Source organism: Moschus berezovskii, chromosome 21 (genome assembly GCF_049115385.1).
Source record: "Moschus berezovskii isolate FMDL1 chromosome 21, NW_MosBer_1.0, whole genome shotgun sequence".
Classification (NCBI taxonomy): Eukaryota; Metazoa; Chordata; class Mammalia; order Artiodactyla; family Moschidae; genus Moschus; species Moschus berezovskii.
Window position 1 is genome coordinate 38232987 of NC_142480.1, and position 17823 is coordinate 38250809.

Here is a 17823-nt window from a genome sequence, read left to right on the forward strand (position 1 = left end):
AATCAAAATCTAATGCTTTTTTTTCTTGAGAGGAGCTATGTTATTTGTGGTACTTCTGTGGAAGCCAGGAATGAAGCAGAGGTTTAGCTCATGTTACCACAGCATCCCCTTCATTTGGCATTCATATTCATTTGGCAATATGAGTCCCAGATTTGATTTACCTCAGGGCGAAATATAAGCCTCTTGTATTCTGTGAATTAAAATGGTCCTTGTGCCTCCCTAAATACCCCTGGTTTTCAGTGGAATGTGAGCATTCTCGGTAAGAGTACTACTCGATTCATATGCATCTGTTGCTATGGTTGGATATTTAGTTACATAGTGTTCAGGCTTTATTCAGCCAAGAGCTGAAGTGGCTACTTATCTGTCACACAATGGAGTTTGCTGCCAATATTCATCCACATGATAAGGTCAGTTACTTTAATCGGATGGGACTCTAGCCCACATTCGATTAGGAGGAAAAGGACTATGTTGCTCTTAGTCTATTTTTGAATTTTTTATATTCTCGAAATGTTAGATTGAGACTTTCTGTCAGCAAGTAGTAATAATAGTTGATTATTTATTGATTGTTTGTTCAATGTCTACTTTAGTGAATGGTGTTAGATACATTACATTAATTATTTCTAATCTTCAGAAGCGCTAAAGAAAAAAATATATGTATATATAATCTTCACTTTTAAGTTGAAGAAATTGAGGTTGAGTATTTAAATAACTTCCTCATGGTTTACATAAAGTCAGAATTTAAGCATAGGTATTTCTGATTTTAGAGTTTGTATTCATTCTGTGACTTATCAAAGTAAACTCCTTATGGATAGCTAAGATTTAAGCTGGAGTTCACAAGTGCCTTTTTGAACTGCAGTTGCTATTGTATTCTTTGAGGAATTAAAGATTTTTACATAAATAGATGAAATTGTGTTCTAGGATATTATTCATTTGTGAATAAAATTTTCTTATTGAATTGACTATATGGTGTGGAGACAAAACATGAAATCTGAAGATGAAAGGCATAGGTTCCTAGTTGCAATAGTGCATTTACTAGCCATGAAGCCTTGGGAGAGTCACCTCATCTTCCTAAGCCCTAGCATTCAAACAGGGATGGATAATGTTTTTCAGAGAACAAATAAGATCATGTACATGAACGTATTTTGTAACATATGAGGTTATGGATATTATTAAGATTAGTATAAAGAAGAAGTTTCTTCTTAGACCATACATTAGTACTTATAGAGTGTACTTATGTAATGGTGGTATGGATAAGATGGTGAGTGTTTCGACAACAGCTGTCTCTCATAAAATTAATATTGTGCTTCTGCACTGTTCAGTATGACAGCTTCTAGCCACCTATGGCTGTTTAAATTATTAAAATTAAGTTAAATTAGGTCTTCATACTGAAGCCCCTTCACTCTCGGGCCCATGAGCCACAGCTGCTGAGCCTGCGTGCTGCATCTATTTGAAGACCTAGAGACCCTGCTTAGAAACAAGAGAAGCCACCACAAGGAGAAGCGTTGGCACCGCAACTAGAGAGTAGCCCCCACTTGCTGCCACTAGAGGAAGCCTACACACAGCAACGAAGACCCTGTACAGCCAAAAATAAATGAAATAAAATGGTTAATTTTTTTTTTAAATCCTGCAGTCATACTAACTGTCTTTCAAGTGTACAGTAGGTACATTTGGCCAGCAGTCACCATATTGTACATAATAGGTATGGAACATTCCCATCATTACCAAAAATCCTGTTGTCAATCTCTGCGTGAGAGAGACTTGTGATAGTGACTTGAAGGAATAGATCAGAGAAAGCAGTGTTTGTGCTAGAAACTTAGGGACGAGTAGGATTTTTCTAGATAATCTGCAGGTGGGGGAAGTGTTTTAGAAGGAATGAATAAAAGAGCATTTGCAAAGACACTGAAGCAGGGAAAGCAGGATTTAGATCCAGAAAGACCTCATGCATATAGATCCAGTGTGGTAAGATTAGTCCTACATGGGCAGAATCAGTCTTCCTTGATTGTGACAAGAGAAATAAAGGAGAGTATGGGTGAAATGCTGACATGCTTATAGATTTTTGGCAGAAAGTGAGGATTTCCTTGTTCCAGTAGTTTCCATTTTCTCTATGAAATATAAAGTCTTCTTATATGAAAGCAAGGGGCAGAAGGGAAAGAGTTGAATTATGAGGCGATGGAGCAATATATGAAGAAGTCTTCGAGGAAGAATGCGAGAGTGAGCAGACTTGGACAAACGTATTAGTAACATTCTGAAGCCATAGTCATACCAATCTTTTGTATGGTATGAGTTTTTCTCAGTATCAGAAATGGAAACGGCTGGCAGATGTTCACTAATCCAGCTAAATTAATGTTTGCAAGACACCGAGAGGGATGCCTGGCCCACTAAACAAACGGTAGTTGTTACCATAACTGGGGGTTAGCTGTAGGAGTAACAGAACAACAGAGAGGGAATGTACCACACGTTTACAAGGAAGTGATTATAATGAAAACCAATGGAATCAGTCACAGATAAAGATGGAAATAAGGTAACAGGGAAATGGCATATGGGGAAAGTGGAGAGATCTAGGATGGTGTCTGCTGAGTGTTGGTAGGATGCTCAGGCGAATAACAGGATAGGAGAAGAAGATTGCTCAAAGAATGAGGTCTGTGAAACAGAAGAAGTAAGGGCTTTTAAGAAATATTAATGCAGTCCCTTTATTAAAGAATCCTATGAAATATGTGTTCTTTTTGTGCATACTAAGTCACTTCAGTCGTGTCTAACTCTTTGCGACCCCATGGACTGTAGCCCGCCAGGCTCCTCTGTTCATGGGATTTTCCAGGCAAAAATACTGGAATGGATTGCCATGCCGTCCTCCAGGGGATCTTCCCAACCCAGTATCGAATTCACATCTCTTATGTCTCCTGCATTGGCAGGTGGGGTCTTTACCACTAGAGCCACCAGGGAGGCCCCAGGTGTGTTGTGTTATTCTTGGTGAAAAGCAAATAAAAGCAAATGCTCTGTTGTCTAAGTGACATCAGAGTGACAGAAAATCCCCAAATTGCTTATAAACTGGAACATGGGGATTTGACATTCTGAGAATTTACATGCTTATAATTACCTTAAAGATTTACATCAAGATATGAAAACCCGCCAGGCTCCTCTCCTCATTTTCTCTGCCATCATACTCTGACCTTTCCCCATCATCAAGTCTGTTCTAGTGTAAGAGTAAGGCAGAAACTGATGGCAGCAACTGCTCCAGCTGATCCCGTGGATGGACAGTACTGTCCTCTAGGTCTGTTTTGTGTCACAAAGACTAGATTGGTGTTTGTGAATATAGAGTAATACCGGCCTTCAGTTCAGTTCAGTTTGTTTTTCTTTTCCTTAGGTACTCTACGTAGGAAGCAGTTCCTAATATAATAATGAAAGTAACTTTTGTTTAAAAGTGTTCTGGAAAATGAAATATTGTAGTCTAATTCATTCATGTCATTCTCTTTTATTTTGTATCCAAGGCTTCAGCGGTTAGCCAAAGATCTTCTAAAACAACTACAAGTACAAGACAGTGGCTCATGGGCAAACAATAAGGTTTCTGCTTTAGATCGGACCCTTGGTGAGGTCGCTAGAATATTGGAAAAAGAGGTATGTAACTCATCACTGGCCTCTGGCCATAATCTTTATGTTTCTTTCTTACTATGATGGGCCATGGGACTACACGGCAAACTCTGAGTATACGTGTTTCTTTGATGTTTCCAAAAGCCGGACAACCACTGGTGGATATTTTTTCTTTTTGTTCTTAATGATATTGAAATTGTTTTTAGTTGTGTTAACTGAAGTCCTCTATGGCAAAAATACATTCTTTACGTTGTGGTTTTCTCAGTCATATTTTTCCTAACATGGCATTCTATTTTAAAATAGAATCAGAGTAATAAAAATATACAGTTTTATGGCAGAAAATATAAGACTTTGAATTATAAAGCTCATAAATCACAGATTTTCACAAAACACCAGTTTCCTTCATGTTTCCAATAGAAGATTATAGTTTTCTTTAATGACTTAGAGTCATTAAATGTTTCAGTGACAGTTTAAAAAATCCTTAATGGTTTTAAAAGTATTTATTATTCACTACAGAAAATTTTAAAGGAACAAAGAAGAAATAAAATTCCCTGTAATATCCAATATTGACATTTTATCGTGTTTTTTCTAATATTCTACTGTGCACTTTTACAGTATTTTGTCTTGCTAATTTTATCATAAATATTTTATCGTGTCTTGTAAATTCTTTTTAACTGAATGAACATTTCACAATTTATACAATTTATATCACTTAGGTGGTTTCTAATTTTTTTGTTTAAGGTAATGTTCATCTTTATTAGCTGCAATTTTTGTTTTCTAGGTTTAAACTGTATTGTGTTATATATATGAAAGACTATAGTAATAAAAATTACATAAATGCAATGGGTTATGATCTCATGACCAACCCAAGAACTAAGTTAATCCCAGTATATTTACTATTTATAGTTGCCACTGGATTCCTTCCTCATCCTATCCCCCTGCCTCTGCTCCCTTTCAGGAAATACTGTATAGAGTGAAAGGGGTATCCTTTCTTTATTTTATAAAAATAGTGTTATTGATTTATCACATAAATGTATAATTAATATATTATTTTGTTTTGCTTGTATTTGGACTTTATAAAATATTACACTGCAGACTTCTTGATTTTTTTCAATCAAAATTATGGCTCTAAGTTTTATTCAGGCTGATAAATGTAGCTATTTTTCATTTATTTTCTCTATCGTACAGTGAGTACTACATTGTGTTAGTACTACAATTTTTTATATCATTCTCCTGACAATAGATGTTCATTTTCAGGATTTGATATGTGTGTGTGTGTGTAGACGGGGGTGATTGGAGAGAGGGAGAGAAGTAAGGGTCAGTGCTGCTCAAACAATTTCTGTATTAGAACAATTCAAGAATTTCTCTAAAGCAGGGAAGGAGCCTCAGACTTTAGTCTGCATCAGAATCACCTAGAGGACTTGTTAAAACACCTTGGATTTCTGACTCAGTAGATCTGGAGTCGGTCCCAAGAATTTGTATTTCCAGTAAGTTCCCAAGTGACACTGATGCCGCTGGTCCAAGGACTATACTTTGAGAGCTTGCTCTATTCTAGGCAATATGCCCCAGGGGCAGAATTACTAGGTTTTCAGTCCTATGAATAACCAACTTCACGAGACAGTGCTCAGCTGCATTTCGGCATCAAACAGCAATCCTCCTTAGGAACTGAAAGCAGCACACGCACAGTGACATGACTGCAGAGCCACACGGAGTCGGCTCTTCTGTATAATGTGCCCTGTTCACAGTATGAGCGAGTTCAGGAGCATGTGCTGGATGGCATGTTTAGAGGTTTTACATGCCTTGGGGAAATTGCTAATTATTTTAAAATTAGCAGATACTGATTATTTTCCTTTTTTTTTTTTAAATAAAGGGTACTTATACTTTGAAATAAGAGGCATTGCTTGAAGATACTACCATGCAAACTTTATCTTACGAATATTGTTTTAGATTGAAATAGTCACAGAATTTTTGAGTAAAAAGTAAAATGATCTGTGTAAGAAAGGTATTCAGTATGAAAATCTAAGTAAAGTTATTTCATTCACAAAGGGGCAATTTACCGGAATACCACTGATTCCTTATAATTTGAGGGAGAAAAATGTTGTCTGGCTCCCAGTCTAAATGGTCTGTGTCAGGAACCTTGCTGTAAAACTGTCCTCAGAGTATACAGTGCAGGACCACCTAAGAGTCTAAACTTACCTACAATAAGATCCTTTTGCAACTTTTAGAACTAAAATCCTTTTTACTTTGCCAAGACAGACACACTTTATGTGAAATCCTGTTCATAGAGTTATACTGACATTTCAGTGTAATTCAGCTGATAGTATTTATGATTTCAGTCTAGGAATTATAAATAACCATTCTTTTTTGTTTGGAAAACTGCCTGGAGTAACAAAATCATTAGCGTCAAAGCCAAGTACCCAGTGAAGAATTTGAAGACAGCCTAGAAGTGACAGGGGTGGGACTGGTGGAGCTTGGGCAAGCACTCACTGAGGAATGGTGAGAGATTAATCTTGAGGTCTTTGCCCTCTTGGTTTAGACCTCAACCCACTGGTGCTTTCTGTTGCTGCTTCGGCACAGTTTCCCTTAGATAATTTTTCTGAAGTTCTCAGAACTGTTTTAGGGCTAACAAGTTACAAGTGTGAAGCACAAAAGTGCTCCTGTCACAAAAGAGATTTGGAGACTAAGGAGATCTGGGTATTCTAATACTTACTTGTGTGATCATGTTCCTTCTGGCTTCTTAGATTCTCTGATTCCATTCAGAAATAAAACATTTGTAAGCTTTGTTGTGTGCTTTATGCTTTTTAACAAACTGCTCCACAAACTGCTGCTTAAAGTATGAAATCTAATAGATTTTCTCTTCACAAGGATTAAAGCCACCAAAGCCTACACCCTGACATAATCATGAACTGTCTCACCTGCCCTCAGAGATTGCAAACAAAGTGCCTCAGCATAGTACAGAAGGTATAACCATAATCCACCCCTGAAATAGATTTGTAGTCCAAATTCACATCACCCATACTATTTTATGTTGAATTGAGTTTAAAGTAGTCCCAGATTGATTAGTAGCATCCCTTAGGAACCTGGCAGAAAGAAATGCAAATCCTAATTGGAAGAAGACACCTTTATCCTAGGCCTCAATTTCTGTGAAGTAATTTTATAAGAACAACTGGTCACAGTAAAAACACAACCACAAAAGTAGATAAGTCATTAAGAGTAAGCTCAAGCAGAGAGCAGAACTGCAAGACTTTGTAAATACCAGTCATAGATCATAAAACTGTGTGTTTTATGTGTTAGGAAATAAAAGACGGGATTGAAAATATCTACAGTTATGGACCTAACAATAGTGACACAGGAGGTAATTCAGAATAGTCCTGTCACTGATGATAGTTAATAAAGCTAAACAAACTATAAGCTGGTTCTGAACTGCTAACAGAGTAGTAAAGAATTACTGGTCCAAGATCTAAGAACATGGCATTTTGGGGCTGGGTATAGTTGGTGATCCAAAAAAGGTGGATGAGAAGCTTGAGTAGTACTTTTAATAATATTGCAGAACTGGTAGAGGAGAAACATTAGCGTCGAGGACTGTCAGTGCTAATACAGTGGCAAAAAGTCCATGTTTTGGGTTGAGACTTTAAAGGACTGAACTAAGAGAGAGGGTAAGCAGAAAGTGTGCCAGTCACTGCACAGACTGCAGCTAAAGGTCAAACCATCTGGGTGGCTGGGAAAATCCTGATCGTTGAAAAACAAAACCAGGAAAGTGATCTGGAATTGCTAATACCTGCAGGGACCTAACCAAAGCAAATAGAAAATCTGCTCTGAAGGAAGATATTATAATAATCAATCTAAGCCTCAAATTATTTCAATAAAGTGATTTTACAATATATTTTCTGGCAGAGAAAGATAGTTAAGCATATAAAAGGCAAGACAACATGGATAAAAACCAATAGAAGGAAACACATAGGGACTCTAGAACTATGCTTACTGTGTTCAAGGATATAAGTATTCATTTTTTTAAAAAAGTATAGCGCATATGAAAGAAAGTAGAAATTTGAGAACTGAATGTTTTTGTAATTAAAATTACAAAAGCTGTAGATGAAATAACAGAATAAACCAACTGGAGAGAGAATTTGTGTCCTGTAAGATAGGTCATAGGAAAGAATCCTGACTGAAGCACAAAGAGGAGATATGGAAAATACAGAGAAGAGTATAAAGGCATATAATATACAGTGAAAATACCTAATATATGTATAGTTATTCAGAAAGAGAGGAGTAGAAACATTATTTGAAGTCATTGTCATTTAGAACTTTCTAAAACTTATAGATCAATCCACAGATTCATGAAACCAAATAAAATTCAAGCAGGGTAAGTTAAAAAGAAATCCACAGACATCATAGTAAAATTGAAGAAAATCATAGTGCAAGCCAATCTCCTTCATGAACTTGGATTCAAATTTCCTAAGCAAATTTTCCCAAACCAAGTCATGCAATGTCTTAAACAAATAATATGTAACAACAAAGTTAGATTTATTCAAGACATGTAAGTTTAGACTATTGTTGGAAAATCAGTCATAGCTTATATTAATGGAAGAAAAAGATCATCTCAAAAGATGCAGTTAAAAAGCATTTGATAAAGTCATCACCAAAGCGATTCATGATGGTAAACCAGGAACAGAATGGAGTTTCCTAATCTAACAAATTGTTCAGTTCAGTTCAGTCGCTCAGTCATGTCCAACTCTTTGCGACCCCATGAATCACAGCACACCAGGCCTCCCTGTCCATCACCAACTCCCGGAGTTCACTCAAACTCATGTCCATCGAGTCGGTGATGCCATCCAGCCATCTCATTCTCTGTCGTCCCTTTCTCCTCCTGCTCCCAATCCCTCCCAGCATCAGAGTCTTTTCCAGTGAGTCCACTCTTCGCATGAGGTGGCCTAAGTATTGGAGTTTCAGCTTTAGCATCAGTCCTTCCAATGAACACCCAGGACTGATCTCCTTTAGAATGTCTGCCCAAGAAAAAGCATAGTTCATATCATAAACTATTGAGCAAGTTTAACAAAGCCAATAGATACAAAGAGTGTATATAAAATTGTATTATGATGTCATCAAAAGAATGAAGTATGTAAATCTATCATGTTCATAGATTAGATTTTTTCGTATCTCTTATTTACAGCTGCAGAAATTAAGATGGTGTGCTATTGGAGCAAAGATGGAGAAAAAGAGGAATATAAACAGTCCTGTTCTAATGTATATGCTTGCTGCATGGCATGTGATGGACTTGTTTATGCGTATATGGACACAGGAGGTGGGGTGAAGCATTAGGAGAAAGTATGGTCTATTTTGTGAATGATGCTATGGTGATTAAATATCCTTATTTTAAAAGCTGAAACTTGACCTTAACTCACATCATAAAAAATTCTAGATCCACCTGAATGTAAACGAAAAAATAAAATTAGGAAATAACAGAAGAATGTCTTTTTGACTTTGGGGTTTTGCCTAGATAAGAAAAATACAAAAAAGACATTAAGCATAAAGGAAGGTGTTGATAAATTTGCATTAAAATAGGAACTTTTATTCATCAAGAGACTCCCGGGAAAGAAAAGAATAAAAAGAAACAGAATGGGAGAAGACATGGATATGTACAACTCACAAAGAAGGGTATCCAGGGCATATAAGGAATTCCTACAGATTAATGAGGAAAGAAAAACCCCAGCAACAGCACAATAGGAAAATGGTCAAGAGAATGGCATTCCAAAAGGAGAAATTTAAATAGCCAACGCTGCTGCTGCTGCTAAGTCACTTCAGTCGTGTCCGACTCTGTGTGACCCCATAGACGGCCTCCTACCAGGCTCCCCCGTCCCTGGGATTCTCCAGGCAGGAACACTGGAGTGGGTTGCCATTTCCTTCTCCAATGCATGAAAGGGAAAAGTGAAAGTGAAGTCGCTCACTCGTGTCCGACTCTTAGCGACCCCATGGACTGCAGCCAACCAGGCTCTGCAATAGCCAATAAATAAATGCAAAGATAGTCAATCTCCTTAATAACCATGAAAATCTAAATTAAATATTTGGTGTTATACTGTGAGTCACCTATCAGAATGGCAAAAAGTTAAACACGGAAAATACCAGATATCAGCAAAGATCTAGAGCAATGGGAATGCTTATACGCTGTTTGTGATAAATTAGTGCTGTTGCTGCTGCTAAGTCACTTCAGTCGTGTCTGACTCTGTGTGACCCCATAGACAGCAGCCCACCAGGCTCCCCGTCCCTGGGATTCTCCAGGCAAGAACACTGGAGTGGGTGCTACCACTTAATTTTTTAAATTTTTATTGAAGTGTGGTTCATATACAACGTTGTATTAGTTTCAGGCATACAGCAAAGTAAATTGGTTATATGTATACATATATCCACTCTTTTCCTATGTAGGTCATTACATAGTATTGAATAGAGTTCCCTGTGCAATACAATAGGTTCATATTAGTTACCTATTTTATGCATAGCAGTGTGTATATGTCAATCCCAATCTCCCAATTTATCCCTCCTCCTCTTTTCCCACTTGGTTACCTTAGGTCTGTTTTCTACATCTGTAACTCTATTTCTGTTTTGTAAATAAGTTCATTTGTACCATTTTTTTCTAATTCCACATAAGTGATGTCTTATGATATTTGTCCTCTGTCTGACTTATTCCATTCCATACAACAATCACTAGATCCATCCATGTTGTTGCAAATGGCATTATTTTGTTCTTATTCATGACTGCATAATATTCTGTTGTATATATATATATATATATATATACCATATCATTATCCATTCATCCTTCAATGGATATTTAGGTTGCTTCCATGTCCTGGCTACTGTAAATAGTGCTGCAGTGAGCCTTGATGGGGTGTGTGTATCTTTTCAAATCATGGTTTTCTCCAGATAAATGCCCAGGATCAACTAAAGTTGAAGGCATGCATATCATATTTTACTTCCAGGTCTATATCCGAGAGAAACTAATGCATATATGCACAAGGAGACATGTGCACAAAAATTCAAAGCTGGCATCGTTTATAATTACCAAACATGGAAGATAACCCAAGTATCCTTCAAGAGCTGAATATATAAATTATGGTAGCAACATGGATATGTCTCACCATGTGCAGTGAGTGAAACAATTCACCAAAATATATTTACATGCTATTTCTGTTACAGTTATATGAACTTCAAGGACAGACAAGGCTAACCTTACTGTTTGGGAATGTATACCTAGGTGGTAAAACTATAAAGAAGATATGGGAAGTAGTTCTCATAAAAATCAGGATAATGATTATCCAGAGAGGAGAGTGCCTGGTATGATCAGGGAGATTTACCGAAGAAGTTTCCAGAGTGCTTCTAGTCTTCTTTTTTCTTGACCAGATGGTGATGTTATACTCAAATTACTCTTTAAATTGTGTTATGTGTTTTCTATTTTTTTTTCTGGCTTTCTATATGTTTGTTATGTTTCACAATAAAAATTACACTAAAAGTTCAAGTTAAATTGCTTCAAAGACACTTGTTGCACAAATGTTTAATTATTTCAAATAAGAGTTTTTAAAACATGCAAAGACACTCTCCTCATTCTTGCCATTGTATTAAATTTGTTCTAAGTAAATGTGATTTGTATTTGCATTGACTTTCTCAGTACTGTGCCACACTGAACATTACATTTAAGTTTGGATAGTAACAGCATCCCACAAGCTTTCTGTGGTTTATCAGTAACATGAGACATTTGTATGCTGTTACTATAAGTAAACAGTTTAAGCAGATGGATTGGACATGGATTTTGTCCAGTTGCCTTTCCTGACTTTTTCAGAATCCTGCCAAATTTAAATAGGGATTCAGCTGTGAGTCTCTTCAACCTCAAGAAGTAAACCACATAGCTGACAGCATTCATAATTTAACTGAACCGAGAGATGTCAAGTCACAATTGACTTTGTGATACCTATAGAACACCCTGCCATGCTTTGGTGCTTTTGAAGTTTATCCTGCAAAATTCCACCAACAAAAAACTGTAGAAGATAGAAAGGTAGAAACTCTGCCTCACCCCATCCTCTTCTTTCCTGCTTTTTGCCAACTGAGGTTTGTGGCTATTTCACACATGCCTAGACTCAGAGAAGATAAACCACTAATCCCTAGGAGCTTTTTCAACCTAATTGTGTTCAGAAATTGTGTTCAGGTCCTGCTGGACACTGCCTCTTGTCCAAATCTCATGGTTGCGTTAGGTTTTACTTCTCTTATTTTCAGCTGGAACTCTTCAGTTGTGAGAAACTGGAAAACATTCAATTGTGGGATCCTCTTATTTTGATCCCCTCACTTACAGTGTTCTCAATTTATGGAGTTGTTTCCTCATAGCAGCTGCCTAATAACTGTATGTAGCTTGTATGACACCCATATTTTGTCAGAAGGTGTCAAGTATACCATATGGCCCAAAGTAAAATGAAAATGTTTGTCATACCTTCTTCAACTAGCTTGTTTTAGTCAACTAAATGGAATTGTGTACATGGTTTGTATTTTTTTAAAAAGAAACAGTGAAGGAAAGGGAAGAAGTGTTTATATATTTTGTTTTAGGTGTGGTTATATACGTATGTCCAATTGCCAAAATTCATCAAACCGAATACTTAAATCTCTGCATTTTATGTTATCTCTCAGTAGAAAAAAAAAATTAGGTGATCAATGACTGAAAAATATTGTATATTTCAGATGATGAGGCTTGCCTTTATAAAAGCACACTACTTTAGTCATCTTGTCTGAAATCACTTATTGTGGTTTCTTTATGAAAACTCCTCTTTTAAAAGCAAATAAATTTGTTATAAAAATTCAGTTATGAATATTTGCACTGCTAGTTTACAGCAACATTTTTATATAACTTGTGACATCTTCTATTATGATTATGCAAATTATTTCTTTGTGGACTACTCTTAAATTCTTTTAAAGTACTTCTTACGTAATATAGAAATTTAATGGACTTAAAATAAAATGGACTTGCACAGAAAAATGAATAATTATAACAGCAAAAACTCTTGTGACTACTCCTTGAGAAACATCATCGTCAGCATCTCAGAAACCTCCAACCCACCTACATTATTTTGACAATCATACGTTTCTCTTAATATTTGGATAAATTATTACTTTGGCTTTTGGGAAACCACTTTTTTTTTATTTTATGATTTTGTCCCCTAAAGGCCTATTCCTAAATAATATATGTTAGTTTAAACATGTCTAGTTTTGAACATTATATAAATGGAATGCTCTTCTCTGTAATTTGACGTTTTGCTTCTATCAAGATTATGTATTTAAGAAGCTATGTTGTTGTAAGCGGTTTTTCCCATTGTTATATATTGTGTCATTATATACATTTACCACAATAACATTTATCCATTTCACCACTAATGGACATTGGGTTGTTTTGATGAAATAAGTGCTTCTAAACATGTATCGTTGAACTCATGTGCAAGAATTTCCCTAGGGAGTGGAATTCCTGGGTCATATGGTATCTATATCTTTAATTTTTCTTGATAATGCTGTATTGTTTCCAAAATTATAACAAGCTACTCTACTGCCAGCAAAGTATGAAAGTCCTTTCTCTCTTTCTAACACTTGATATTATCAGACTTTTAAATTTTTGCTAGTCTTGTAGGTAAGTAGTAGTACTACTTGCTGTAGTTTAGTGTGCATCTCTGCAGATAGGTTTGAGCACCTATTTGTATTGCTTGGCCATTTGAATTTTTTTGTGACATGCCTGTTCAAATCTTTTGCCCATTTTTCTACTAATTCTTTTTTATCTTCTGGTTACCATCCTTAGTAGTTCAAGTGTGTTAAATATATACATTTCTATTACCTGTCATTTTACTCTCTTTTGGTTTTTTTGATGAACAGAAGTTCTTTTTAAAAATTATAGTTTATATATTTGTAATATTATATAAGTTACAACTGTACAATATAGTGATGCACAATTTTTAAAGATTTTACTCAGTTTATAGTATTGGCTTTATTTCTTGTATTGTATAGTGTATCCTTGTAACTTATTTTATGCATAATAGTTTGTACCTCTTACTACCAAAGTATCTGCCCCCCTGCCTCTCCCCTGTAACCACTGCTTTGTTCTCTATATCTGTGTCTGTTTCTTTTTCATTAAGTTCACTAGTTTGTTGTATTTTAGATTCTAAGTATAAGTGATATCATATAGTATTACTTGGTTTCAATATGGAAAAAGTTACCAGTATTTTATGGTTAACATTTTTGCTTATCTTTATAAACAATTGCCCCATTCCTGAGTCAAGAAGTCTTTTTTATATTTTCTTGTAGAAGTTTTATAGTTTTACTTTTAGTTTATTATCCATCTGAAATTAATTTTTTGGCTTATTGTGAAGCTTAATTTCATTTTTTTCCATCTGGGTGCTTAATTTTTTGAGCACCATTTATTAAAAAGACTAGTTTTTCCCTGTTATTCTTTGGTGCCTCATCTGTCATAAATCAGTTTTATAGATATGCATTTTTCTTCTATTTTTTGTTTTAATTTATTCTCTCCCCAGTTGTCTCTGATACACTGTTAAGACTATCCATTAAATTCTTAATTTTAACCACAGTATTTTAGTTTCCACGTCTAGAAAGCCTGTTTACTCTTTTTCACATCTGCTATGGCTTTTTTATAATTCCATGTTCTTTGCAGATATTTTCGAGCTTACTTTTTATTTATCCACAGAAGATATCATTTTACAGTCTGTCTGATAATCTCAATATCTCACATCTTTATTTGCTTTTATACATTCTTTTTATGTCTTAGTTCCTTTTTCACCTATTAGTTTTTCATTACATACTGATAAGTATAATTGTGGAGAACTTTTGCATCTATATTCATAACATACTAGTCTGGAGTTTCTTCTGATGTCTTTGTCTAGCTGTGATATCAGGGTGATACCAGCTTCATAGAATGAGATAGGAAGTGTTCCCACTTCTGTTTTTTGGAATAATTTGAGAAGCACTAGTGTTAATTCTTCTTTAAATGTTTTTTAAAATTGACCAGTGAAACCATCTGGTTCTGAGTTTTTCTTTGTTGAGAGATTTTTGATTACTGATTCAATCTCTTTACTTGTTACAAATATATTTCAATTTTCTATTTCTTCTTAAGTCAGTTTTAGTAGTTTACATATTTCTAGGAATTTGTTCATTTCATCTGGGTTATCTAACTTGTTGGCATATAATTGATCATAGTATGCTCTCATAATCCTTTTGTATCTGTAAGGTCAGTAGTAATATCCACACTTTCATTTCTGATTTTAGTTATTTGAGTCTTCTCTTTTATCATTAGTTAAAAGTTTGTCAATTTTGTTGATCTTTTTAAAGAACCAGTGTTAAGTTTTCTCTTTGTTTTTCTATTCTCTATTTTATCTCCACTCTAATCTTTATTTCCTTTAGTTTAGGGTTATTAGCTTTGAGGTTAGTTTGCCTTTCTTCTAGTTCCTTAAAGTTTAGAGTTAAGTTACAGATTTGAGATCTTTGTTATTTTTAAAGCAGATATTTACATCTATAAATTTTTCTCTTAAACATCGCTTTCAGTGAATTTCATAATTTATATTGTATTCATTTTCATTTATTTCAAAACATTTTCTGATTTCCCTTGTGATTTCTTCTTTGATCCATGCATTGTGCACAATGTATTGTTTAACTTCCACATATCTGGGAGTCCTTCAAACTTTCTTCTGTTACTGATTTCTGATTTCATTCTTTTGTGGTTAGAGAATATCTTTTGTATAATTTCAGTCTTTTAAAATTTATGTACATTTGTTTTATGGTCATTGTAGTGGAACAATTTTAAAAATAATTGAAAACCTAATGGTGCCTTCCTCTGGAAATATTTTTTTTTATTTTTGGTAGGTGCCAAGTATATTAATGTTTCCAGAATATCTTAATTCAAATTCAAGGCTGAAGGTTCCCTAGACCTCTTGGGATGTCCTGCTGCTGCTGCTCTTGCTGCTGCTAAGTCGCTTCAGTTGTGTCCGACTCTGTGTGACCCCAAAGATGGCAGCCCACTAGGCTCCCCCGTCCCTGAGATTCTCCAGGCAAGAACACTGGAGTGGGTTGCCATTTCCTTCTCCACAAGCTGCAAGTATATGGCTTGGCTGGCTAACTTCCGTTTCAGGCTTATTATGAGGGTGAATCTTTTCAGCCTTGGGTGGAATGGTTAACTTGTGTCATTTTGTAAATATTTCTCATGGATCAGCAAAAGCAGCCTTGAGGGCTGTGCTTCTATCTCTTGATTTTTACCTTTTCCTAAATATTCAACTTGCAGTTCTCTTTCTAGTAGCTTTAATTTGTGTAGAATAATTTTTAAAAATGTTTTATTCAGCTTTTTTTGTCATTTTCAACAGGAGAGTTTATCTTAATTGCTAGTTTCTCATTTTAGAATGAGATGGTCCTTCTAGTATCATTTTAAATCATACTTTTAAAATAAATTACAGACTGGAAGGATATTAAAGTAATGTCTATAACATCAGCATTTTGGGAAATGGCTGTTATACTTAAGTTAGCTAGTTGTGTAACTGAGGATCAACTTTTTTCATATTAAGCTATGTTGTAAATATATGAAAACAGCTGTGTGTCCCCTTCCACTTAGAAAAGTATCAGACATAAGAGGACTTAGTTTAAAAAGAGAATGCCTTTGCTGATGGATCATTGAATGTCCTTATTCAGAAAAGTATTTAGTTCATTGACCAGAACTGTAGAACATTAAAGTTATTTATAACTAAATCCTAGCTACGCAGTTATGGTGGTTATTTGTTATTTCTTCTTAGAACTAGGGGTTTCACTGGTGGCTTAGTGGTAGAAAATATCCCTGCCAATGCAGGAGACTCAAGTTCAATCCCTGGGTGGGGAAGGTTCCCCTGGAGAAGGAAATGGCAACCATGCCAGTATTCTTTCCTGGGAAATCCCACAGACAGAGGAGCCAGGTGGGCTACAGTCCATGGGGTCACAAATAGTAGGATGAGACTTAGTGACTAAACAACAAAAACAGCTTAGAATTAGATAGAATATGATTTTTTTAAGGAAAGCTAAGGATGAGAAATCAAAACTAAGTTCACTACTTATCTAGCTAGGTAAATGCCAATATACTGTCATTACCCACCTTTCCTTAGCTAAGGGAGGCTTCTCAAAGCTATTAGATATGAAAGTACCCTTCTCTGGAATGTCAGTTGTATACAAATATTAGAGACCAAAAAATCATTAAAAATTCTTTTATACTTAGGTTTTTGTGCAGAAGATCATGTGGCAAATAATTGATAATATTTCACCAAGGCATGTCAGTTATTACATTAGGCAAGAAATGTCATAAAAATGATGTTTGAGAGCCAGAAGTAGGACCTTGAGTTATTTAATCTATATTTATATTGCTAAAAATGACAATGCTGCTGCTAATGTTAAGAACAAATTATTAGAGTTCTTTCTTCACTAACAAAGTTGTTATTGAGTTTTCATTGTTGTTATGATTTAAGGAGATAGACAACACTGTATAAGAAACCCTTTCAGCCCAGCATATGATATGAGTGATTTTACCTCTCAGTAAGATGTGCTTTTTGAAGTTTCTGCCTGTAGCATCCCAGCAGTATTCCATCATGCTACCTCTCTGGCAATGTTCTGCTCTTGGGCTCACCTTAGTGATTGATTGCTGGATGCAGTGAGTAAACACTTACAGTTTTTAACTACATTTGTATAAGTCTGAGTTCTCGGAAACAGTGACACTAAAAAACGAGAAATCGCCCATATAAGGACCTTGATACTAGCTGTCTTCAGTTCAGCTTTTTTTTTTTTTACTTTAATAAACTCCATGGCAAATACCTTGTATGTAAGTAAGACAAGAAAAAACTATTTTCCTCCTCAATAGTATGTAATATAAAACATTGCTTTCTAGTTAAAATAAGCATAGATGAGATCATGGAAAAGAATGCAAAATTTTTAAATTTTTGAGATAAAATTCTCATGAAGATGTTTCTTGCTGGTACTTTCCTCCTCCCCTGCTTGTCCCTGAAAACTCACTATTTTTCTGACATTCAGTTCAGTTCAGTTCAGTCACTCAGTCGTGTCTGACTCTTTGCAACCCTATGAATCGCAGCACACCAGGCCTCCCTGTCCATCACCAACTCCTGGAGTTTACCCAAACTCATGTCCATCGAGTCGGTGATGCCATCCAGCCATCTCATCCTCTGTCGTCCCCTTCTTCTCCTG

General features: G+C 35.5%; 1 protein-coding gene across 4 annotated transcripts in view; it reads left to right on the top strand.

The window, feature by feature from the left end:
- Positions 1–17823, top strand: part of SCAPER (S-phase cyclin A associated protein in the ER) — a 420138-nt gene that overhangs the window by 206301 nt on the left and 196014 nt on the right. For all 4 annotated transcript variants that reach the window (XM_055418057.2, XM_055418061.2, XM_055418059.2 and 1 more), the window contains exon 23: positions 3486–3612. In XM_055418057.2, coding sequence (XP_055274032.1) covers positions 3486–3612 — 127 coding nt within the window. The remainder of the gene's footprint in view (positions 1–3485; positions 3613–17823) is intronic.